The sequence below is a fragment of the Telmatherina bonti genome (genome assembly GCF_933228915.1).
Source record: "Telmatherina bonti genome assembly, chromosome: 19".
NCBI classification, from domain to species: Eukaryota; Metazoa; Chordata; class Actinopteri; order Atheriniformes; family Telmatherinidae; genus Telmatherina; species Telmatherina bonti.
In genome coordinates this window covers 8,074,078-8,099,760 of record NC_136617.1, presented here as the reverse complement: position 1 = coordinate 8,099,760, position 25,683 = coordinate 8,074,078, and the positions used below count along the sequence as shown (strand labels likewise).

At 39.1% G+C, this 25,683-nt stretch overlaps 1 protein-coding gene across 1 annotated transcript in view; it reads left to right on the top strand.

The window, feature by feature from the left end:
- Positions 1 to 25,683, top strand: part of erf (Ets2 repressor factor) — a 59,268-nt gene that overhangs the window by 20,153 nt on the left and 13,432 nt on the right. Inside the window, exons 2-3 of the mRNA XM_079258498.1 lie at positions 12,356 to 12,590; positions 25,292 to 25,404. Of these exons, the coding sequence (XP_079114624.1) occupies positions 12,356 to 12,590; positions 25,292 to 25,404 (348 nt within the window). The remainder of the gene's footprint in view (positions 1 to 12,355; positions 12,591 to 25,291; positions 25,405 to 25,683) is intronic.

The following is a 25,683-nucleotide window of genomic DNA, read 5'->3' as shown; positions in this document are numbered from 1 at the left end:
CTGATAATCCACAGATCAATAATCCACCCCCTTTGTCTTTTAACCTGATGGCATGATGCCAATCTGTTATCAAACTTTTATCAGCTCATCGCCAACCAGAGACCTTGGCTTTTTAGTCACATGCAGACCCCAAAAACACAGTTTTCAAGTCAATACTGAATTTAAACAACTTTGTTGGCATATTTGTTTGATCTTGCAGCAAGAGCCAAAGTGACTTGTCGTAGATTTCTAAAGGATCGCGTCACCGTTTTGCAATGACATGTTTCCTGCATGTCATATCACAGCAAAAAGTGTTCTGTGGAAAAAAATAAATGCTGGATTAACACACACACTTCTCACTTTAGTAAGTCCTGCAAAAGGAGAAGTTTGTTTTTGTGTTAAGCAGCAGAAATGTGTTGCATGTGGATGTAATCACGTTGTAGTGCTGCAACAACTTAATGCTGACGCAGCAGTGCAGCTGTCTCTCCGCTGAAATCGTCCAGCCCGAACGGTAAACTTTGGTGTAAATGGCTCCCAGAAGATATTTCAAAGTTGTTCCTCTGAGCACCGAAGTGGCTACACGCAGAGATGCAACGATCTGCTTTTCTGGGGTTCTGGTCCGATTTTTAGTCTCTGAATTTGGATATTTTCTAATATAAAATGAGATTTTATTGTGATTGTGATCATTATTGCTGCTGTTATTGAGTAACTTTTTTTATTAAGAGGGCAACAGATATATAAAATTTAATTTAAATGTATTTCAAAATTATATATATATGGAAAAACTTGAAAATCTTAATAAAAATAAACGTATTTATAATTTAGTTTGGCTTTTTTAATATTTAGGGTCCAAGACCGTGTGTTTAGAGGAAAGCAGATGTACATGAATGGTTTGGAAACATTAGATAGTCTGACAGCTGTCAGACAAAATTTGTTTTGTTTTAGTTCTCAATGCCGCAAGAACAAAAAATAATTGTTTTTGTCCAGTCTATTCACACTCCACATTAGGACTGGGCACTACGACAATATATATCATTTGGACAATAGAAAATGTCTATCGTTTCATATGAGACTCTATCGTTTACGTCACGATAAGGTGCTTTACTGCAGTATTTTACGTCAAGATGCGCTTTACAACATGCATCTTGCAATATATGGAGGAAGACGTAGCAGACGTGGTTCCGAGCAGGATAATTCACTAAAAGATGACCAGCCAACCTAAACTGATGAGCTTGTTCCTATAAGAGGGGAAATTTCTGTCACATGGATGCGGTTTTGGTATAAAACGACCGACGTGGAAAATATATAATATAATGTAGAGTTGCCAGGTAGGTTGTTTGCAAGTGGTGCATTGAAAAAAAAAATAAGTTTTTCCAGACACAATGAATGATTAATAATTGTGATTACAATATTGCTCAAAATAATCGTGATTATTATTTTGGCCATAATCGTGCAGCCCTACCCAGAACCCTGTTTCCTGACTGAGTCAGAGTCAGTTTGAAGGCATGAGCCAATGAATGAACACAAGACTTAAAAATATAATACTTTATGTTGTAAACCTGAAGCTCCATTAGAAGTCCTGCTCCCATGTCCATTGGAAAGTATTTATAAGGGGTTTCCATGTCTCTGAAACTTCCTGCTCTTGTGCTGTAGTGAGCATTTAATTTTTTCAAGCTTCAAACAGGACATCAAATCCACTAGCCATTACTAATGTGTTGGTGGGACAGTGTCCCTCCATTTGAACAAAACACAGCGTCTACAAACAATTTTATGTCATTATGGGGATATAAAATGAGCTGTATGGTGACATTAGATTATGGTCGTATCACCCAGTCCTGTGCTCAACAAGCTGCAGCATTTAAGCAAAACCACCCAATCCGGAGATTTCCACCTCTTTCTTTTATCGTCTTCATGTGAGTCGCCTCGTCACACGGGATTACAGCATTTTAGCTCGCAGACTTTTCCAGAATTATCGTTGACAGATAGACTGAATAGATAGAATGATTAATTGGAGAAACTTTTCTTTGGGCTAATCCCTTCAGTTTTCACATTGTCTCGAAGTTTACCGTTCCACTGGAGCGCTTCAGCGGGTGTCTGCTGGACTTCCTCCTTAGCTGTACAACTTTTTACCTTGGCTGCACACATATTTCAAGTTGTAGTCGTCCTTTTTTTTTGTGTGTTTCCTAACTAAAATATATCCAAACTAGTGACATGCTATGGTAGCAAACCATAGCAAGGTTTGCTAGCAACCATAGCTTGGTTGCACCATAGCAAACCAAGCAGAATATTTAAAACTTGGACCATGAGAGATTAATCTGTGGATTGGCGAGGTGGATTAAAGAATTCAACCTGATAATCAAGTCAGTATTGAAGCCTGATACAGATATTTGATCAGCTATGTCTCAGCTCTAGCCACAAGACAACCTATGAGCTGTCGGGCAGGAAAGCTTGACGCACATCTAACCCCCCTAAAAACAGCTGCTGTTGCAGAAAAAAACAGTGATTCGAAAAGAAATCTACTTCCAGATTAATGGAAAATGTACATTATTAGCAAATACTCGTTTTTCTCATTTCCTTTCATCGTCTCAGATGGTTTCTCTTCTCCTTCAGCATCACACGACTTTGCCGCTGAAAATTAACATGTAAACACATTTTAATGTGTTTCTTAGACTGTATTGTCTTTTTTCTTCTCGTCAACGCTGACTCTCTTATTCCTCTTCCTCGTGAGTCTGTCTGTCGGTCCAGTCATCTGTCCGTCTCTATAAGCCTTATGTAATGGGAGGATCATGTGAGAACGGAGGTGAGGGTACACGCTGTGCACCTGCAGACAGTCGTCATCCGTTCTCTTTGATCTCTGCTGGATTCTATCTGTTTGTCTCGTTCCCCCTCTCCCTTCCACATTTCTTCCTCCTCTTCACCCTTATCTCGCCTTCCGCCCGAGTTCTTCCTCATCCCGTCTCTCTGACTCCTCCCTGCCTGGGAGCCACTGGCTCCTCAAATCCGAACTCCATCCTTTACGGGTAATTATGAGATCAGCTTGGTGAGGAGCTGATTGTTTTTAAACGGTAGTTTTAGGCTCAGCCCTCCTCATTAAACCAGAGATAGACTGTCTTTGTGACTCCAGTGTTGTGGAGGGGTGGTTAACTTTCCTATCCAGACAGTATGATGTATGTCATTTGATGGCTGAACCAAGCAGCAACCTCCAGCGGTTAAAAGGGAAGCCTATGTGGAAGTGCAGTTCCCCCTTCATCCACTAGGGGCTCCATAACAAAGCAAATCCCCATAGACTCACATGTTAAAAAGACCAACTTCACAGCAGAGATAAAGATGTTTACAGCCTGGTACAAAAATACATTTTACGTTTAATAGTTCAGGTTTACCTTCATGACAACTGTGGGGGGAGTGAATGTTTTTTTTTTTTTTAACACCCCCGTTTAGAATCTCAAAATTCGCCATTGCCGTGTCCTTTTGATTGACAAGTACCCGATCTCCCGCTTCAAGATGGAGGAATTTAAAACAACCACAGTTTTTAGCCGGTTAACCACGTGACATAGCTTTACCCCACTTACCTCCTGTTAGCATGGTTAGCTGTTAGCTACAGGCAGCTCGGAGTTCGCTTGATGTCAATCATCCACCTTCACGTTCTCAGCCCGCCTCTCAGCTACACCTCTTTGTCCATTTTTGTATTTTCCGGGAGACATTTGACACTGCAAAGATTTCGATGTTAGCTCTTCAGAAACCTATGAGTGACGTCACGGAGGCCCCGCCCTTTTATATAAAGTTTATGGTCTGAACCAAGCAGCAACCCCCGGCGATGAAAAATGAAGCCTCTGTGGAAATGCCAAAAAACTGCAGTTCCCCCCTTCATCCACAAGGGTTCCAAAGGGAAGTCCATCCCCATAGACTCCCATGTTAAAAGCAGGAATAAACATGTTAACAGTTTGCTACAAAAACATTTTCCAGTTTATTTTTGTGAAGTTTTTTTTTTTCTTTTTTTTTATAACATCAATTTAGATGTTAACTCTAATTAACAGGTATTAATACAACTAGGCAAACAGGCAGAGGATAGCATGGCCACGGTTTTTAACCGACTAATAACCCACCTTAGCTTTAGCCTGCTTAGCTCCGTTACCTATGTTAGCTCTTTGCTACAGGCAGCTTAAAGTTTAATGGGTGTCAACAATCCACCCCTGGGCTCACAACCCCCCTTTCAGCTCCACCAGTTTGCCCATTTTAGTATTTTACCAGAGTGACAACTTATGTGACTGTTCCAAGATGCTGACTGTGGAAAACCGCCCACCAACCTTCAATTCATCTCTTCAGAAACCTGCAGGTGACGTCTTAGAGGCTCCATCCATCTCTTTATATGCAGTCTATGGGCAGAACTATGTTGATAGTAAATAATAAGCTATCTACATTAAAATAATAACTATAAATCTTCAGAGTTTGCAGTTAGATGTTTCTTTATTTGTGTTTTTCTCAGAAACAACTTTCTGTACATGCCAATGCTTTTTACTCCCAACTGAGATTCCCAGTTTCCTGCTTTGTACCCATTTATTTCCTGCCTTTCTGTGTTGTCCTGATCCCATCCCCGATAACCCCATCCAGATTTCAGAAGGCAGCCCTCCCCTCCTGGTCCGTTACCTCTGCGTGCCGCTCCCCATGCCCCCGAATCATTACCCTGCAGACAGACATAGGCCGACCTTTCCAGTGCCCAAACATAGCTCCTGTAAAGAATAGGAGGAAGGGAGGGGAAAATAAATGGGAGATAGATGGATAGATGGCATGGCACGTTTAAGAAACTTTTTGGGGAGAGAAAAGAGGCGTAGTGGAGGCGGCTGTGTTTGGTCACGGTGGCTGCAGGCCCTGTGGACAATACCACAATGATGGCTATCAGTTATTATGAGCACTGTTCCAACTAGTGACGTCAGAGTCTCCTAGTAAAGCAGAGCTATAACTGTTCACCCTCTGATTGCTGCTTCTCACTTCTGTTTCTCTTGGAAAGTGGAATGCAGGTGGCTAGGGACTGCAGGCTAATGGCAAATTAGTTTTTCTGCCCTGCACTTGGCTATATATAGACTCCAGTGAGGCCTGAAATGGTTTGTTTCACCTCTGCCTGACTGTTAGGAATTCTTCCTGTCTGCAGCCCAGTTCGCCAGAAAGTACAAAGGCTTTTGTCTTTCTGCTTGTTTGCGGCTCTGAAGGTAGACTTCTATCTGTGCAGGGTTCTGTGATGAAACCATCCCGAACTTTAGACTGAAGTTATTTATGTCAGAATACAATGTAAGTGATGTTTTTTGCAGTGTCAGTCACTCTCAGCCAAAAGTGAAACCAATTCATTTGTGATTTATTTGTTATTATATATTGAATTTCCCATTGGAGATTAATAAAGTGTTTTTCATTTCAGTTCATTTCATAACCATCAACTTCATTATAAAGTAACAACCTTGCGCATTTCCTCCATAGATCATCAGGGTGTCATCTATGGATCTGGACTGACTCCTCCAGATCAGTGTGCTTGTTGTCCTTTTTCATTTAAACACATAATTATCACACATTTGGCTTTAAATTTTCTCGAATGTCTGTTCTATTCTATTTCTATTTATACTTTTATATAGCTTTAGTATATAGTATTTGTATTTCCTTTTCTCAGCTACTCCCGAGATCTTAGTTCCAGTTTCGTATCTCTGCAAACCAGCAGCATATCAGCTAAATGGGTATTTCAAGGTAGCAGCAGTATGCTTTCAGTTTCTACTTATTATATAAGTCGCTTTTGATAAAAGCATCTGCTAAATGACTGTAGAATGGAATAGAATAGAATACATCTTGGAATTTTAAAGTATTTCCAATAGTTTTTCTGTACATGCAAAATACCAAAAATAAGAAGTAAGAAAGCAGTAAAGTTGGCTCAAGGGTCTTTTTTTACTGCTTCATCTTGACTTGTGACACTTTCAGTGGTGATTATTATTCTTTAAATCTTGTTATACTTGACATATGTGCTAGTTATTAAAAGTTTATATGAATCACTTTGTGTTGCACTGAAACTGAAAGTGAAACCCAACATGGTGGCTTTGAAACACCAGAGTCGTGTTACAACTGAAATAGTGTCGCTGTCATTGTATCTTTCACAAAGTGAGTCATTATCTGTGGAAACATTTAGCTTTGCTTGTCGACTTGAGTGTAAACACATGCTGCCCTCCCTGAATTTTAAATTTGAGTTATACAGAGGCAGCAAGCTCAGGTGAAAGCATAAATGAAGCAGGATGTTGTCCCATGGCAAATGCCCCTCCACACCATTCGGGGATTAACAGCTAAAACGCGTTAAGGCTAACAGGGTTGTCCCTTTTCAGCTACCGTATTCAGAGATGGCGATGCTACATGACAGCCCTCTGTTGTGTGCGCCGCCACTTATGCATTTATAAATAACTCTTTCTAAGCTAAAAGAACACTTTCATTTGGCTGTAATTCCGATTAAAATTTGGTAAAATATGTATTTTTGCTCATAAAAAGCCCTATTAGTCACATACAGTACCTTTAAATCTTATGTTCTTCACCTCTTTCTGAAGCAAGATAAGAAGTTTATTTCACCACTAATTAATGGTGCTTCTGTGACTGACAAAATACCCGGTAAACATGCCGAAATGTCCGTTTTACCTCAAAGTTCGTATGATATCAATTTTTTTACTCAGATTACAGCAGCTGCAGTAACAGATGTTCCTGCATGTGGACTTTCTGCTGGACGGATGTAGGAATGCTGCAGATCTGTGGTGTCACTCGCACCATGACCAAGCTGTCTCTCAGTCAGAAGTACAAAAGCATCCTGAATCAAAGAGAACAGGAAATACTGCTTCTGCAATGCTTTTAGCCCAGAGCAACGTATTTATTATGTTTAAACATTTTATTTTATTTTATTTCTGTTTTAACTTTTTATCTAATTATTCAATTATTGTTTTTATGTAATTTTTTTCATTTATTTATTTTTTATTTTATTATTGTTTTCTTAAAGAGAAAAATATATAAGAAAACTTTATATTAACTTAATTGGAAATTGACTCCAAAAAGTTTAAAAAAAAGGGTAGTGTAAACATTATTTTCTCAGTTATATATGTATGATATAATTTATCTCTTAGTATTTCTATTAAGGTGACAGTGGTTCAGGTGGTAGAGCCGGTGGTCCTGTGGTTTTAAGGTTGGCAGTTCGAGTCCTGCTCCCCTACACTGCAGACACTTGTGTTCTCTGCAGGCCGGTCCCAAACCCAGATAAATGTGTCAGGAAATGTATCCAGCATAAAAAGTCAAAGTATTACCGTGCAAATGAGGCTTCCGTACCTTTACAATTGCATATTATATGATATATTAATCATTTCTAATGTTCAGTTTAATTTCTAGCATCACATATTGTTTATTCTACTTCAGGGATCCTCAGTGCTGGTCCTCGAGGACCGGTGTGCTCCAGGTTTTTCATGTCTCCCTGCTGGAACACACCTGACTCAGACAAGCTCTGCACACACCTGCTAAATACACACTCATTAGAATCAGGTGTGTTGCAGCAGGGACACTTGGAATTCCTGCGGGACACCGGCCCTGAAGGACCAGGATCGAGTGTCCCTGTTCTATTGTATATTATTTATAATTTGCTATTATCATTTACATTTTTAATCACTTTGCGATAAAGTATATTTACTTTATTTTACTATTTTATTGATATAGATGAAGTTATTCAGTAATAAGTGAGGAAACTTGATGTTTGTGATGGCAAAGTTTGCCTGGCATCGAGAGGTCTTTGCCAGCTAAACATTCTGATCACATCGGTTCTGTCTGGATCTATGCCCAAACTCTAAACTCTTTTTGGCAAGTTTCTGTAATTGAATCATATTTTGTCTCGTTTGTCGTGACTCTGCCATTTATTTTTAGAGCTAAAAGCTTTTGTTGCTAGGAGACGGTGTGTGTCCTAAGACACACACCGAGGCCGAGGAGGGAGGGACAGTATGAAAGGGAAAAGAAAGAAATGGCAGTGGTGTTGAGGGGGAGAAAGGCGGAATCGGAGAAAGCTGAACGACAAACGAACAAGCTATGAGTCAGCAGGGACATCTGCAAAACACACACGCACACAGTGGGCATGGTTACTATTCCAGTGTTCTGTCTGTGTGCTCCGTGCACCCACGCATGAACCCACTTACCTCTCCCCACTAATCTGTGTTGTGCATCTTTGCACTTTGTGCATGTGAGTGATATTAGCTCGCCCACTTTGATTTCATACACTCCTGCTGTGTTGCATGTGTCAGTGTGCCTGTGCTTGTTGCATGCAGGGAAGTGTGTTACATGTGTGTGACACAACAGCTAACCTTTCCCCAGTGACAAGAGCTTTTTGTGTGCAGTGTGAATCATATGTTTATACCCAATTAGCAAGCTGCTTTCTAAGGCCTGTTCGCAACTGTCACAGCCATCATGTCTTTTACAATTAAATGTGAAATACATTATTAGTCCCAAAAGGGAAATTATAATTTTCTAATACGTTTTTGTTTTGTTTTTTTTTCTTCCTGGCTTTTTAACGAAGCACCATATGAGATCAGAGAGCAGCATGTGGTTTATTAGTCATCAGGAACGAGTCTGTTTTTCAGGATTTAAGATGTTTTTCTCAGCTTTTGTGTGTATTTGTGTGTAAGTTGCCACTTTAAGAAATAACAAGCACTTGTTTTTAAAAGTTAGGCGTGCTCCACATCTGCATGCGGGTAAAAGGAAAGACTAAAATCAAGTAGCTGAATTTCCTCTTCTGCATGACATCCAGCTCTGCAGCGGCCATTCGTTTTGTTCAGGTGTGTTGGACGACGGTTGCATCTAGGTTGCAGGATGGTAAATATCGAGGCTTGAACTTGGGCACCACAGGTGTAAGGTTATAATGACCTCAAAGGGAATATTTACTTCCTCTTATTTCTGTAAGTAGTTTTCCAGAGTTCTGTTTTTACAAGTTTCCTCCTTTTGTTCAGTTTCCTGTCTCACTAACATTGATGTCCGGGTTTGTCCGGGAGGATCCATCCCTCCATCAGACCTGTTGCCACTGATTTTCAGTCCAGTTCTTGTTAGGGATGCACTGATGCACTTTTTAGGAGTTCCAATCCGATACAGATATCTGAAACTTGAAGATCTGCAGATACCAGATGTGTTTATGTGAACATTTGTGACTGTGGTTATTACCGCTGTTATAACTGTGTGAGATTTCATTAGGTTGTAATAAGTGACACATCCTTTTTGAAGTTACCTCACCAATACAGATATAATATTACAGATCTAACTAGTTCAACAAGTTTCATTCTGATTTGACACATTTTACCTCAATATAACTATAAATGTGTGGTTTTGAAACAAAGATCTCACTTTTAGTGGAACAAAAAATGTCACATTTTAACATCCAATGCATTTATTTCTTTTAAAACACGTCCAAAGCATGTCATCAAACACATCTGCGCTGGCTTGACTAGTGTGGTATCGGTACACTTTTATTAATACGAGTACGAGTACACACACTTGGTATTGAGGCGATGCCGATGCTGGTATCTGTAAATGTGCATCCCAAGTTCTTGTGTCATGTGACAAACATCAGCTTTGTCTTCCTGCTTCCCTTCCTCAAGAGTAGCTTCTGACAGACATGTTTCCATGGAGACCATTTCTGATGAGGCTTCGGCGAGCAGTAGATGGATCATCTGAAGGTCCAGATGCATCTTTCAGGTTCTGGTTCTGGAATAGTTCCTGTTTCTGCCACCAGGCGTTGTTACCTGTGCTGATATTCACAGATACAACTAAAGACATGGTAACAAATGTCTGGTTATTTGTCCGAGTAGAAACAAACTTACTTATTCGCTTGAATCTGGTGCTTTTTTTTTTTGTCCTTGGATGATTTATAAATGCAAATAATTCTTCTTAAAATAGACAGATACTAAGATTGGACAAAAAGAAGTGAAAAAAGACCTTCAGAAACTGTTGCTGAAAACCCACTTTCCTGGCAGCAGAACCTTTTTCTCCTTCCTCTCCTGAAAACATCCATCTCTTATTAAATTAACTTACAAAACGATGATGACCTATAGATGCATGAAGCCTCGGAGTAGCAACGGGTGCACCACTTCCCTTTAAGCCTCTTTACGGCCTGGTTGTTGTGAGAAACGACATGTCACAGCTGTTTTCTTAGCTTCCGTCTTTTCATGCAAATGAAGCAGACCCTGCAGTATTTACCAGACATGCAGCAACCTTTCCGTTCTCCAAACATCTCTGCACCTGCTGACATTTCATGTGTTAGTGTGTTTGCTGATGGTGCAGAATCGGCATTTTAGTCTTGATTACCTCTGAATTGGCTTTCTGGGTTCATTTGGAAGGATAAACTGAAGAAGGGATGTTATAACTATAATTAAAAACTTAACTTGCTCTCCATCATTTGGCCACATGTTGCTCAAGGCCGCGAGAGGTTTAGTTTCTCCTGCAGTGAAAATCTCTTCCTGTTGTTGAGTTGCTCTTGACCTTTTCTTGTAATCAATGACAGAATCATTTCTGTGGTGAGACTTCACCTTTAGCCAGAAATGTATTATTTAATGTGACCTGATACCACAGTTATCTTTACCACAACTTCCTGGACTGCATTTGTTGCAGTTTGCAGACAGAAAGCTGCACTTTGCACATTCGACAGTGGATGTTGGTGTTACCAAGTTTTTCCATGACTCACTTTGTTTCAGTTTACACCTGCTAATAAAGTGTAAGAGAAAACACGTGTAGGTTTCAAAGCGGGTTGTAAACACTCGCACCATCATGCTCAGAAATCATCTTTTTTTTGGAAACCATCACGCTAGCGGATGAATATATCCACTAACACGATGTCGGTGGTGCTTTTTACTGAATTAAAAGCAGCTTTTGTTCATTTTTGAGAAACAAATGATCTTATTTGCTGTTTTTCTATTTATAGAAAACAAAATATTGCAAAACAAATAACATACGTCACTAATGTATTGTAGTGACGTATTCCCAGATGTATTCTATTTGTCTTCTTTAAACGGGAAAATATGAAAGTTATATGTTTATAAAAAAAGGTTTGTATTATTTCTGTATGTTTTTTAGTTGTTACTCAGGGTTATTGTCGCCGTTTCTGCTGCGACCCCAAAGTGCTCACTTATCAAATGCTGACAAAGCAGGACTATTCAACTCGGTCCCATGCAGTCCTGCAGCTTTTCAACCTATCTCTGCAACAACACACCTGACTCTAACTAATGACTTATTGTGCAGAACTTTATTGAATTTGAGTCAGGTACGTTGTAGCAGGGACACATAGAAAACCTGTGAGGCTGCAGCCCTTGTGGGAACGGTTTGATTAGCCCTGGAATAATGAATAAAAAATATATATTTCTAAGTTTAGCCAGTGCATTGGCTGCATCAGGTCACATTTTCAGATGCGTTATGATGCAGCAACTTTTCTGCTGCATCATGGTTGGGTCATGCAGCGTAATTGAGCTGAGATCAGATGACCACATGACTCCAACGTTACACTTCGGCCTTCAGCATATCATTGCTAACAGTTCACTGTCACTGCCGTATAGATATCGCTGACTTTAGAGTGTGGGAAACCATTTGTATTCTTGGTATTTAGGCTAGTCTGTTTCTTTACAGCACTTGCATAAACACACACACACACATGAATTTCAGCATTGTTATATTGTGCCCATATGTTTCCCACCCTCTGCTTTCTCAGCCTGATTGCCAAGGCACATCTGGTCCCAATAAGGTGTGTGTGTGTGTGTGTGTGTGTGTGTCACTATGCCTCTGCTATTCAGCCTTACAGCCTGGCCTTCTGCTGAAATGGTGTTGAGTCTTTTACTGCCACCCACTGCTTTACAGCACAAAGCCTATACTTTTAACGTTTCCATAATAGTGTGTGTGCTTTTTGGCGTGTGTGCTGATAGTAGTCATAAAACCATATCTTATATTTTGTCTGCACATATTCCAAGGCCTGATAATCTGTTAAAACAGTGCTGATTTTCCAGCTTTGATGCAGATAGCAGGGGTGTTTTTCATATGGCTGCTGTCTGTGGGAACAGATTCCACCAATGTGGTCTTCAGCAGCTTGTGGGGAGGCTCTGCAATCACAGACAGAACAAAGGGTGAAATATTCTGAGAACCCAACACATATCACCATGACATACTCGTGGTTGTTCTTGAAAATGAAACCGTGTTTAGCTGTTGTGTTATTGACCATAGTAGCCGAATATCTGCAGCAGTAAAGTCTGCAATCGACATCTTCAGAGTGATGAAGGTTAATGACTTTACCTGAAAAAGTCAATCAAAACAAAGAGTACTTTTTAAACAGAAAACATCTGATTTAATGATCTGTTTGCTGCAGGGTTTGCCTTCCCAGAGTGGGCCTACAAGCCCGAGTCCAGCCCCGGCTCCAGGCAGATCCAGCTGTGGCATTTCATCCTGGAGCTGCTGAGGAAAGAGGAGTACCACGACGTCATAGCCTGGCAGGGCGACTACGGAGAGTTCGTCATCAAGGACCCAGACGAGGTGGCCCGCTTGTGGGGAGCCAGGAAGTGCAAACCGCAGATGAACTACGACAAACTCAGCCGAGCACTAAGGTGAGACTTAGAGTTTGGGACAAGTGCTGAAGAACAAGACCTTTCCTTTCATTTGCATATGAAAACAATAAATCTGTTTTCTTTCAGAAACTGAACTCTTGTTAAGCCGTAAATCTGAACATTTATATAAAACACATTAGTTACATCGATGGATGTTGCCTAATCTCTTCAGTAGTGGAGGTACTTACTTTTAAATATACCTAGTAAAAGTAAATTCTGGCGAATGCAGTGGTTACATCGAGCTCTACAACCCTGTAAAATACTTATAACTTATAGTTTCTAAACCATTTGCTTCACTTAATGGCAAAAACTTTGCTCAAAATCCTGTTAGACTCCCATGTGAATGAAAATAAACATGTTTACATCTTGGTTAAAAAAGCTTTTTTAGATTAATAAGTCAAGTTTAATTCATCCTTTTAGCCGTGATTTAATCACAAAATCCAGCATAATTGGGGATGAGGCCTTTTGATTGACAGGTGCCCGATATTCTGCTGCAAGAAGGCACAATCGGGGATTTTAGCTGGCTAACACCGTGACTTTTCTTTAGCCGGCTTATCTTTGTTAGCTCAGGTTAGCTCGGTTAGCTCTTAGCTACAAACAGGTCAGAGTTTGATAGATGTCAATCATCCACCCCCACGTTCACAGCCCCCATCTCAGCTCTACCTCTTTGTCCATGTTTGTATTTTCTGGGAGAAACTCCACGTGATGGCACCACGTATACGACTGAGCTTCACTTCAGCTTTTCAGAAAATGACTGAATCAGAAGCATAAAGCAGCGGTCATTATAAGAAATAACAGTTAGCCTGTTCACTTGGATGGATTGTTTGCAGTGATCTGAGGAGCGGCATAATAATTAAAACTAATAATAAAACCATTAATGAGACTAAAACGTGTAAGAGAACACATTGTAGAAATGTAGAGTACATTTATCCACTGTAGAAGAAAGGGACTTACTGAGTGCCCATTAGCAAATGCTTTAAAAAAGTCCTATTTTTAATGTTAAGTCTTTATTAGACACTTAAAGTTAACAAAAGCTTTAATTATCATGTGATATGCCAAAATAATTACAGTGTAGTATTCTGCTTCCTTGTATTCATACAGCTGACAAGTATCAAATCAGGATTTTGAGTCAAGTTTTGACCATAAAGTAAATGAAAATGTCTCAGAAAGTTATTAAATATAAAATGTTAGGCTTTACAGGGCTAAAGCACAGATGCATAATGATATATTTAGGTACAATAACAAGGTCCTTTGATACATTCCACCAATGAATCTCTTTCTATTCTGCAATACAAATTTCTTTAAAAACTGCTGGAAAAAGGTTTAAAACAAGCAAAAGTCTGATACAGTGATGACTTTCTGTAGGTTGTTGTCAGTTTAATATGTAGAAATGGTAGCGATTCAGATTGCAGGTTTGTTTCATCATGTTTTGTTTTGTGTTTTTTTGCCCCTGTGGAGTCACGGGTTTATTTTCTTGTGTCACCTCAACCCTGTTTTTTTTAAATTTTTTTTTATTAGCTGTGGACGAGGGATGTTGCATTAAAATGAAGATATTGAGCCCGTCTGCAACGTTAGGATATTGCATGGCGTAATGCGGTGTATTTCATGTGCTGCTCTCTGTGTGGCCCAACATTTACCAAAACAACTTGTTTGCAAATTCAACCACAAGCTTTAAAACACGAGACAACTGTAAAGACAATAGCGCGCCACAAACCACCCAAAGACAGATGCTCTGATCTGGAGTGTGTCTGCCTGTTTGTAAATAAGCAAGGCACTAATCCAGCAAGGCACAACACCAGAACAATTTTATTCCAACTGCAGATTCAACAAAGGTTCATTTACTGACATTTTCATGCCAAATAGAAAAATATAAGAGATAATATTCTGTAAACTCCGGACACATTGAATTTTCCCACTCAGATCTTCCCTTGTGGGTCCCGGGGACTCACTACACTGAAAACCTGATGAGATATAGGTCCTGCTCGTTTCCATGGAGATGAAGGTCCTGCTAGTTTCCATGGAGATGAAGGAGGTTTCATAGTGAAGTATTCTTTCTTCCTATCATAAACTGTTTTGGTGTTCACATCTTTCTGGATCCTCATGGCGTTTCATGAGGTCTTTCCCTGGATTCTCCTGACCCTGATCATTGCTAAAGGTCTCCATCATCATCATCATCATCATCTGCTGATGGCTTCCTGAGATATTTACCTGGTAACACCTCAGTTTCACCTTTTTTAGCTTCTACTTGCCCACAGTTTGTCATTACTCGTTTCTAGATGAACTGAGCTGCCGTCTTCTGGTTTTCTCTCAAAGTAATCTGGTTTTCTTTTGTAGTAATCTCACGTCCCAACTTACTGTTCAGACAACACTGTACATACTGTCCTTGTAGTTGTAAATATATACTTGTAATTGGCAGGGAGCAGAAAAACAGGCCGTGTCAAGGAGTTAATATTGCGAGACAAATGATGCTGCTAGTAAAATCCAGGAAGATGCTTCACAGTTTTGTTCCTTTTCTTCCGTTAAATCATTACAATTTGGAACATTTACTGCAAATATTTTGCATTGATAAGACTTATTAATAACTGAGGATTAAAAATGACTTATATAGTAACTGTTGCATAAGAAAAATAAATGTTTTTCTATTTCACCCACTGCAGAGCATATGTGGGATGCTTCAGAGTTTTATTTTAGCTGTCGGTCTGTTCTCATGGACGTTTATACAACTACACATACACACATCTCAGCAGCGTCGCCTCCTGTCTGTAGGTTGGTGGGGGTTAAAGTCTGCCATGGTGATGATTAGTTACACTGCCTCGTCACCACACAAACACTCACACACACTCTCACACACACTTACCACCTTGCTCTGTCAGCCCTCCTCCAGCCCATCTGTCTTGTCTGTTCCTTGAACTTATTTTTCTCCAACATGACCTGATTGCTATTAGAATTTTTATCCAGTAAATTCTGAACATCGTATGACTGCGTTTTTTTATATGGATTTTTTATTTACATATCAGTTCTGTAATAATTATAAGTAAAAATCCGAGCTGAGGAGGCTTCGTGGATGAGACACCTGTTGATTTTTTCTTATTAAATGTGCAAACCTAGTTTGCTTACAAAAAGTCCTCAAACACTCAGTTAAGAAGACATTTTCTGAAATTTTTCTGTTGGATACGCTTTATTTCCTCCATTTTTGTTTGTGTAAATTGAAGGGTTTGCATGAAGTATCTTGAATGGCCCATTTCCAGTAAGCGGTACCGTTTGGAGTAGTGTGGTATGGTGTTTAGGGTTTCCATAATAAGAGGGGTACATACCACCAAAGCAAACCGTTCCATTTCTCGGCTGCCTTCAGTTTTATGTCTATTGGAAAACAATGCATTCAGGGTTGAGCTACTGGTGTCACACAATACAGTGCAATGACTGAGGAACAGAAAAACATCATTTCTTATGACGGAAGGGAGCGAGAGCGATAAACATCTCATTGTTCAGCAACAGCATTGACAAGAAAATAAGAATATTTGCCTGTCTTTAATGGTTTTTGTTAGTTGTTAATCAACGTCGCACTGACCTGGAGCTACTCAGCGGCTCCGCTACAAAGCTAGTCTTCAGCTCGCTGTAAAAGCTCGCCCGACCAGGCCAGCGATAACTACCTACTGTACCACTCAGTGGAAACTTGCCTCTCTTAGTCTGGAGAATCAAAACTTTTCCTGACAAGTGGGTGAACCACAAACGCCACTCAGAGCTGAGCTGTCAACAGCTAATTCTTTAGCTAATTCTTTTAGAAAAGCTTTTAAAAGCACTTTACTCAGGACACACCAGCTCTGCTTCAACCGGTTCCACAAGCTGAGTTTCATGAACACAATCCATTTTCCACAGTTAAAAACCAAACTGTGTTAGATTTGTAATTGACAGTAGCTTGAATGCACTATGGATCACATTGCTATTGGCTGTCCTAAAAGTCGCTATCTGACGTCATTTTTTAATTCCCATAATCGGCCTGTTACATAGAATTGTCATAGATGCTTCAGTGGAGAGGAATAATGTCATGGAAGAGTAAAAAGTGAAAAAAATACTGAATAGGTTTAATTATTGTAAAGTCTAGTTTATTTTTTAATTAAAAGTCTACAATGTTTTAGTATTTTAAACTTTTTAAGTGTTTTTGTCCAAACTATTCATTAATAGACAATAATATCTGATGGTAAACCAGGAAAGGATCAGATGCGAACGTCTACTGGCCTGACTGCAACTTTTACTCAGATAGTAAGCATTGGATGACACTTGTGTGACTTTAAATGAAGCTGGATTATATCTAACAGACATCTGATGCTTTAAACCCATCCACACCGTTCCTATTGAGGTTTACCATAAACTTTGGACTAATTTAATGCATTAGATTTTTATTTATTTATTTTTTTTATTTAAAAGCCAAAAACTGTTTCTCAACCAGATGCAGTAAGTTTACAACGAGTTGATCTAAGTCAGGTGGTTATTCATGATTTAAAAGTCATCAAACAAACATGAAACTTCCAAATTGAACGTCTGCACGTGATGGTTTATAACCTGGAGAAGAAATAAAGCCCGCAAAGGTTTTACCAATTTCTGAGCAGTATCCCTGACTTTCTCTCTGATCTCAGCGAGTAGTCTACATCAAAACATGGAACAAAACTCCTCTGCGAACGGCTTTTCTGTGGTTTCTGAAGCTTTTATATGAACAAGTTGTTAATTAATTCTGACATTGTTTGAAGAACGTTCTCTTCATCTATGATTGAAGCTTTTCTGCAACTTTGAAGTGAGTTTGCGTTAGTGCACGTGTGTTTATTCATGCAGATACGTGTGTATTTCTGCAGATTATTGTGCATTTTGAATGCATGAAGTTTAAGTTTGAACAGTTAAAATACTTGTTAGTTGTTTTGAAGGAAGTTAAAATGATCCCCAGAGAGCAGGAGGCGTTGAGTGAGCCTGAGCCAAGTATGTGAGACCGACTGTCCCATATTGACTCAATACTGTTTGAATGTGTGTGTGCATTTCACATGCATGTGCTTAGTCATTTCCCAGACTTGTTCAAAGGACCATCCGTCTCTCATGCCTGTGAACATTATATTCTTCCAGCTTTTACTGCGTTCACAGCTCTGAAACCGATCACACTTATGCTCAAACCCTGCACACGGCCTCACTCTGCGCAACTGAAGAGCCAAATATTGCTGATATATCTGTGGGGCTTTGTAGATTTAAGGAAATTTACTGTTTGTCTTACTCTTTAAGTCTGTTTAACCCAGTGCATTATTGTTTTAGATGTAAAATTTTAAGAAAAAATGGCATTAATCAAAGTGCCTGTATTTGTTCAGTTATCTTCTTCCTCTGTGAAGTCTTCATATTATCCTCTGCAGCACTTTAGGTAAAACCTTTGGATATTTTATTGTATTTTTACTTCAATAGCTTAAAGTAATTTAAGGACCTTCACAAAATGTAGTGATGGGAAGTTCAGTTCTTTTCAAAGCTTCAGCTCTCTGAACTCGGTTCCTTCAGACAAGTAGAAACTTTCAGCTCCTAAATGAGCACCTAGAGGTTCTAGTTTGCAATTATGTTTGAGTGAAAGCCCTTTGCGCTGCTTCGTGTATGAAAGGTGCTTTATAAATACTAGGTCAACAACACTTCAAGCTTCAATTTGATTCCGATTTTTGGGGCGACGATTTGATTCAGAATTGATTCTCTTATCAAACAGATTTTCAATTCATAATCATTACTCTTAAGTAACAAAAGGGACTGATTTCTAGGGCTGTGACGATATGCTTTTGTCCCGATTCGATTCCAATTTTTTTGGGTGCCGATTCGATTTAAATTGCAATACCCATGATTCCTCAATATTGCTGATTTTATTGGAGACAAAACAAAACAAAACAAAAAAAAGTCATTTTTTCTTGATATCAATTTGGGAAAAACAACAAAGTATCCATACCATCATTCAGCTGCTATAATGCCCAAGAAGACAAGTAAAAAGATCAATAAAAACAACAGAAATGACTCAATATTTTATAATAGTTTGTTTTCGTTTATTCCTTTTTTTTTTATTTTAAAAATCAATTTTAAAATTGTGAAACAAAAAATTGTGGGGAAAAAAATCCACAAGGAGAAAAAAAGTTGCATGAAAATCTTAATTATTTAATACTTAAATCAGCCAAACCATTATTACAAGCCAAAATGTATATTCAGTTCTCATTTTAATGTTCACTTTTATAAAAAAAATAAATAAATAAATAATGATATTCTGATTAGGCTTTTAATCCAATTACTCGTGTCCATGTAAACATGGTTGTTGTGGGAAAAACAGGAAACTGGTCTTCATTCCAGCTGAATGAATCCACAGACCTGAGTGAAAATTGACAACTTGTTGTTTTTGTTGGATGAGTCGATGGTGACATCTGCGAACCCGTCGCTATTCTGCAAATGTTTGGAGGGAAAAACAACAGATTAACATTTAATCTTAACACATCTAGCCATTGAACATGTTTAAAGCATTTTCTTATAAAATATTTTGAACTTAAAGTCTTTAATTTGTTGTAAATTTTAGTAAATCTGGGACTGAAGGTGCATTGTTGTTTACTTGTCTTTGCAACCAAAAAGCTTTGGTCAGGAGGTAAATGACTAGAAAACAGTTTTACCAGAGGGCAGTGCAGAGTTCAGAGGTCACTTCAGAGTTTCAGCGTCAGTTTCAGACAATAACAAACATGGTGACGGTTGGAGCAGCTCATGATAATGATTATTCTCACAAAGGCACACAAGAACGCACCAGTAGATAGTGGTGTATGTCACCATTAGGTAGCTTGTAGTTTCTTCTTCTTGGTGCCTTTCACTGGTCGTACATCAAGTGTTCATCACTGCACCCAGCAGTTTCCGGTGAAACTTCTCTTGTTTTCTATGTTCTGACATCTGGAGGGAACCCAGAAACAGACCAAGTTCCACATGTAAAGGGCACAGAAGACAGGCACAAGGCTCTGTTTCTGTCTTTAGCTGGCTTCACACCGGGACTGTGGCATGTTAGAAATGTGATGGTGTTTATTTTGCTTCCTGTTTGAACATATTAGAGTATCAACAGCAGCTATAAGCAACGTATGTCTCGGTTACGTCTCGAGCAGCGATAGCGCTTAAGTTCAGATCTAGGAGTTATGGTAGGCATCCAACAAGTCGACCTTCAGCCATCATTTTGACCCGATACCACCAGAAATACTCTTTTTACCTTAGTTTTGGCACATAGACCCTGTAACAGACATTAGATACACAGTTATGGGATGATTTTTCTATTTGAATCCGCAATGGATTTTAGAAAAATGTTGTAAGGCCAACACCAGGGGCATGATTTGTTTAAAAAAATCATTGTGCGGGCAGTAGATGCAACAGAAAGGTTGTTGGTTTGAATACAAACGTGCCACTGTGACACAGCAAACACATAAACCGCATTCCTTTTATGAAGCCGGCCCACTGCCGGAAATAGACCTGCATCAGCCTTGAGTTTTCTGCGTTGCGTGTATCTGACAGCTAACAAGGTAACTGTGGAAATGACTTTTGCTCTGGATGTTAGAATATGCAGAACATGCTGAGAGTCTGCTGCAAACAATGAACGACATGAAGTGCATTATCTGCTGGCTCTGCAGGTGTGTCAGGAAATCAGTCGTTCTGTTGTCTGGAGATACTTTGCTTCATATGGAAGGACCTGGACCAAACAATCAATTACTGGAAATGTTGAGCTAAAAGTCGGAGGTTGGAGTGGAATGGTGTACACCCGCCTGTTCTTTCTTCTTTGCATGTGGCTTTGAACAAGAAAAACACTGTTAGTACTAGGGGTGGAAAAATTTAATCAAAAATCAAATATTAGGAGTTTTTGCTTCACAATTTTAAAATAGATTTGTTTGTTAAAAGAAATCAATTATTTTTAAATAAAAAATATTCCATGATAAAAAAAAAATTTTTTTATGGATCTTTTTACTTGTCTTCTTGGGTATTACAGCAGTAGAATGGTGGTCTGGCTACTTTGTTGTTTCTTCCTAATTGAAGTCGAGCAAAAAAAGTTTTTACTTTTTTTTTGTTGTTTTTAGTCTACAAAAATCAGTAATACTGAGGAATTGTGAGAATCGCAATTTAAATCAAATCGGAACCCAAAAAAACGGAATTGAATCGAATTGCTCTTGTTAATACATTCTTTTATATTTATTTTGTGAAGCACTTAGCACTGCATTTATGTGTAAGAAAAGAGCTGTATACATAAAGTTTTGGTTGATTTACTGACTCATTAAATTGGTCAACAGATTGTAACATGTCAAACTCAACTTTTTAGAGTTGAATCCTTCATATTCGCCCAGTTTCCACTGGATGGGGTGACTCCGGTTGGGATGTGCCGGGGCTTTTTTTGCATTTTCATACAAAAACTGGAACAGGAACCTTAACCTTCAACACACTGCTGGCGCATTCATGCACCCGATTTTTGCAAGCGCTCGACAGGCTGCCGCTGCATGAATGCAGCGAAATACAGTAATACAGTACACTGTTCGTGAACTTGCAGGGCCACATTTAGAAGACAATGATGTGTCTGAAGGGGAACTGTTTGAGCTATTCTTCAGCGAAGCGATCATCGTTCTGTTCGTCCGCAAGACTAATCGGTATGCAGACCAAGTAAAAGATGCAAAGGAGGACCGAGCAGGACGATCGAGTTGTGTTGCTCACTTTGAATTTTAAGGTAGAATGCAGCCCTGATCTTCACCAGTAAAATGTTTTTAAAAAAAAAAAACTGTAAATTTTTGTTTGTGTGGGGTTTTTTTTTTCTCCAAAAAAATATATGCAAAAGACAATGAAAAAGACACTATGAACATGTTTTCATTCTTTAATACAACGATAAACATGCTTTTATAACAGGTAGGCATGATTTTTTTCCTGTTTGGGAAAAAGATTGCAGTTTTCTAAGGAAAAAACGTAATTTTTTATGCAGTGTGATGAAGGTTAACATCCGTCCATCCTACTGTTTAGTTAACCTTGCGCTGGGGTCATATTCCGACCTGAATCAGTGGAGCTTGGCACACTGGAATTTGTTGATTGGTTGAAATAAAGATGACACTTCTTGTGCGACTTGGCATAAAAACTAAGTGATAATGGATCAGATTTCTATTTTTGCTTCTTAAATCTCCATTTAAAATGACCTCACAACACACCGTTCTGTGGACTTCTGAGAAAGAACGCAAGCTGTTGGATGATCGCCATTCTGATTTGTTTTCGAGTCGTGTTTTGGTTCTGCTTTAAGGAAGGGCGTCGTGCTGTGATGGCTTCATGCTATTACGAAGCGAAGGTGTCTATTGCTAACAGGCTGATAGTCCACCTCATTGATAAGGTTACAGGTTTCTGTTTTCAGGCCATATTTGCAGCCTATCCCATTTCAGGGAAATGAAGCCGTTGAGACACCAACAGGTCCTGGTTGGATATTCTGGTATCTTTCCCAGTTTTTGCTCGTGGAAACATAAAAAAAATTGCCTGAACTGTACCGACCAAGACCTGGTGGTGGAGATTATCCTTTTAAAAAGGACACTTTTCCTTTTGCAGAGGTATTGCTTATGACAAGAAAGTATGCATTGGATTGAAAAGCAATAGCTTCACAATCCAAACCACCAAAGACCTGGTGTCTGTGAAAGCACTGCGCATTAAAATATTGAGATTTATTTATGTAAAATTCACATCAGGGCCATTAATTATTCTCTCCATCAGTGGAACATCCACTCATGGACGGAAGAAATGCCATCAAACGCAGTTAAACTGCATTAGAGAAATGCTGTGATATATCATCTATCACACTCCACATACTGAGAACCAGCCTCCAGTGATTACAGAGCTTCTGCTTTACATGTCTGATACCTTATTTAAGACGATTGCACCACTTCATGCGCTCTGATATCGCAGGTTCATTGACGTCACTTGCATCTAATTTCCGCCCGTGACGTCTGTAGGGGCCTTTGAGCCTGCTGTGGATCCACATCCGACCGTGTGGGTGTACCGGCAGTCGCCTCTGTCTGAAGAGACCCTTCATTCACTGAGTCATGGAGGGGCTGGAAGAGCTGGTTAAGTCACACCTGGTGTCTATTGTACCAAACTCCTCTGACTAATACCATGTTCACACTGGAGCTTAGGCTTAGGCTCCATCATTATGACTCATATATATGTGATTGTTTTTCTTATAACCGTCACTGCTAATCTGACAGAGTTTAAATCAATCTTTCTTATAAATATTACCAATAGTAAAATGTTCAACTCCAGTCACTATAAATAAATTCTTGACCTTTCTGGCTGAATGGATGAGAGAAAGTAAAATTGATTGTGGGGAAAGTTGCACCTACACGGGCAGAGTAGCTTAATTTAATTTCCCATTTCGCCCCTCCCATCTGCCGGAGGCCAGCTCGATCAACAAAACACTTTCTTGAAAGCATACTGAGCTTGTCTGCCCTCCATGTGTTAGATATGACATTTCTCACAATAAAGTGGCCAGTCGCAGCTGAATGAGACACACTGATTAAGCTGTTCTTCTGGAAATATGAATGTGGCTGTTGGTGAGTCACAGGGAGCTATTTTGTAGTCTTTTAGATGAGCTGTCAGCAGCTCCCTATTCACCTCTTGACAACACTCTGTACTGATGATGACTAATACTCTTACTAATGGAGCTGCCTGGAAAAGACTAAATCTCAATGACCCTCTTGTCAAGACTCAAGCTGATATTGTGAATCTGATTTTTGCCTTTATGTTGTGAGAAACTAGTTTAAATTTTACGCTTCTCTTACAGTGATGTAGGTTTGTGTCACACTACAGCTCCCTTTTTTATAGATATTCCAGTTTTTGTGGAAAAAATGTTAATAACTGTGTCCTGGATCACTTCAAAATGTGACTTAAACAATCGGCTCTAGATTGGACCTTTTGAGATCCCAGATTGCAATAGATGTTTGGCCTAATTATGGCCGTACTGTTCATTTTGTTGGACCAAATTTTGGCGTGGCTCAGTCCCATTGCCATCTCTTAGCCCACAAGGAAACTGCCAAATGTCCAGAAAGGCTTCCCTTATTAAGGCTTCTTTTGGCCCACAAAATACTTGACATAAAACACAACCAGGCCAACAGGTGATACTTGGACCACATGTGACCCACAGGAGATTTGCCATAATCCAGGTTTGGCTGGCAGCTGACATCTGGTCCACTTCTGTCCCATACAGCATTTGCCAGTGCTGTAACTGAGCCATAATGCCAAAAGTGGCCTTGATTTGGCCCAAACATGTCTGATATTTGGGATTGTGGTCCGGTCTTTAATGGCAATCAGTCCTGTTGTCTGTGTTTATGATCTTTTTACCTTAAAGTTGTTCTTTACATCTTGTTTTACACAGAAAAACAAAGATTTAGTCAATCCAGATGATCGCCTCCACATCAAACATCAGCCCTGATAGACTAAGGGCCATTTTCCTGACAAATATTTTGATTTAATCTTTTAAATTCCAGCATTCATTCAGTGTTAATTCTGAATTATATTAATGAGACAAGGGATTACCGTGATCTGCTGTATAGTCTAACAAGGACGTAACGTTGAGATATGAACGGCTTCGCTTACCAACTACAAGATGCAGCTTGTAGCCAAAACACTGAATCCTGAAGGTTACATTTCCTCCCGAACAATTTATGCTTCACATTATTTATCTTATTTACACCACAGCACATTGTTTTTCTTTATGTTTCTCGGCACCTTGATATGCACACGCACACTGCCGTGCACGTTTATACACGTGAACACTGAGTCTGTCTGTAGTCATCTCTGAGTCGTATTATGGATAAATGGATCCAATATTCTTTGTAGGATTTATTTAATGTCAACACATCATCTGAGATCTGAACTTTAAGAGTATTTGGAGCAACTTCACTGAGTAAAACCGTCTTTATTCACCTCATCTGGACACTTCAGAAGTTGGACAGTTGAGTGAAACTTGGATTAGTTTAACAAATTTAATTGTACTTAATTGCAACGTTTTAAATTTCCAATTAAGTAAGAATTGTTCAGACCCATTAATCTTTCATTTTTGTCTCTGATCAGATTGCAGTTTATTAAAGTGACTCATTAACTTTAGCAAATATGCAGTGTCTTTTCAATAACAGGTGATTCAGCATCCAATTCGCATCCTCTCTTTTCTGAGCGCTCTCTGGCCACTAAAAGTCAGTTTGATATTTTATCTGTTGCTCTGTTTTTCTTTTTTTTCCCCTTCCTCCCATAATGACCTCTTGATTTTTTTCTAAATACACATGGTGCATTATCAAAACGCTGTGGATACCCAGTTGCTGGCATTCAAAATGCAGCTGTCAGGTGACGTCCTGGGCTGAAACTATTAGTTGTGAAGTACGGTTTCTCAGCTGCAAGCCGCTACTGGGCAACAATGACTCCAGAAATGTGCACATTACATGTTAGAGTATCATCTTATGGGTCTGAACTTCAATGTTTTCATCATTAGAACTAACAATAAACAAACATCTTTTCTTGGGTTAAATTCCACCATTTTTGTGTTTTTTAGAAGCATGTGATGTTTTAAAAGTTTTTCAATATTACATTTTTATTTTTTTTTTGGAAAAATTTTATTTGAAAAATATTTGACTCACTATGGAGTAAAGTCCATGTTTAATTCATTGTCTTTCACTCTCCAGATACTACTACAACAAGAGGATCCTTCACAAGACCAAGGGGAAGAGATTCACCTACAAGTTCAACTTCAACAAACTAGTGCTCGTCAATTACCCCTTCATCGACATGGGATCTGGTATGTACACGTGCATGTTTCTTTTGCACACATTCACGCCGACGTGGGAAATCCTCAGAGCGCCGAGTTAAAACATCCTCAGATGATGTGTCAACGCTGAAAAGAAAACGTCTCGTTCCAGAAGTGCAGAAGTCTTCAAACGCCTCCATTACTTACTCTGATTTTAAACTGAGGCCTTGATTTGTACTTTTAAAGTTTTTTAGGACAGAAAACTACATTTTATTTTAATTAAGAATATACATAATTGTCATGACTGCCTTGCATTTTTTTTTTTTTTTG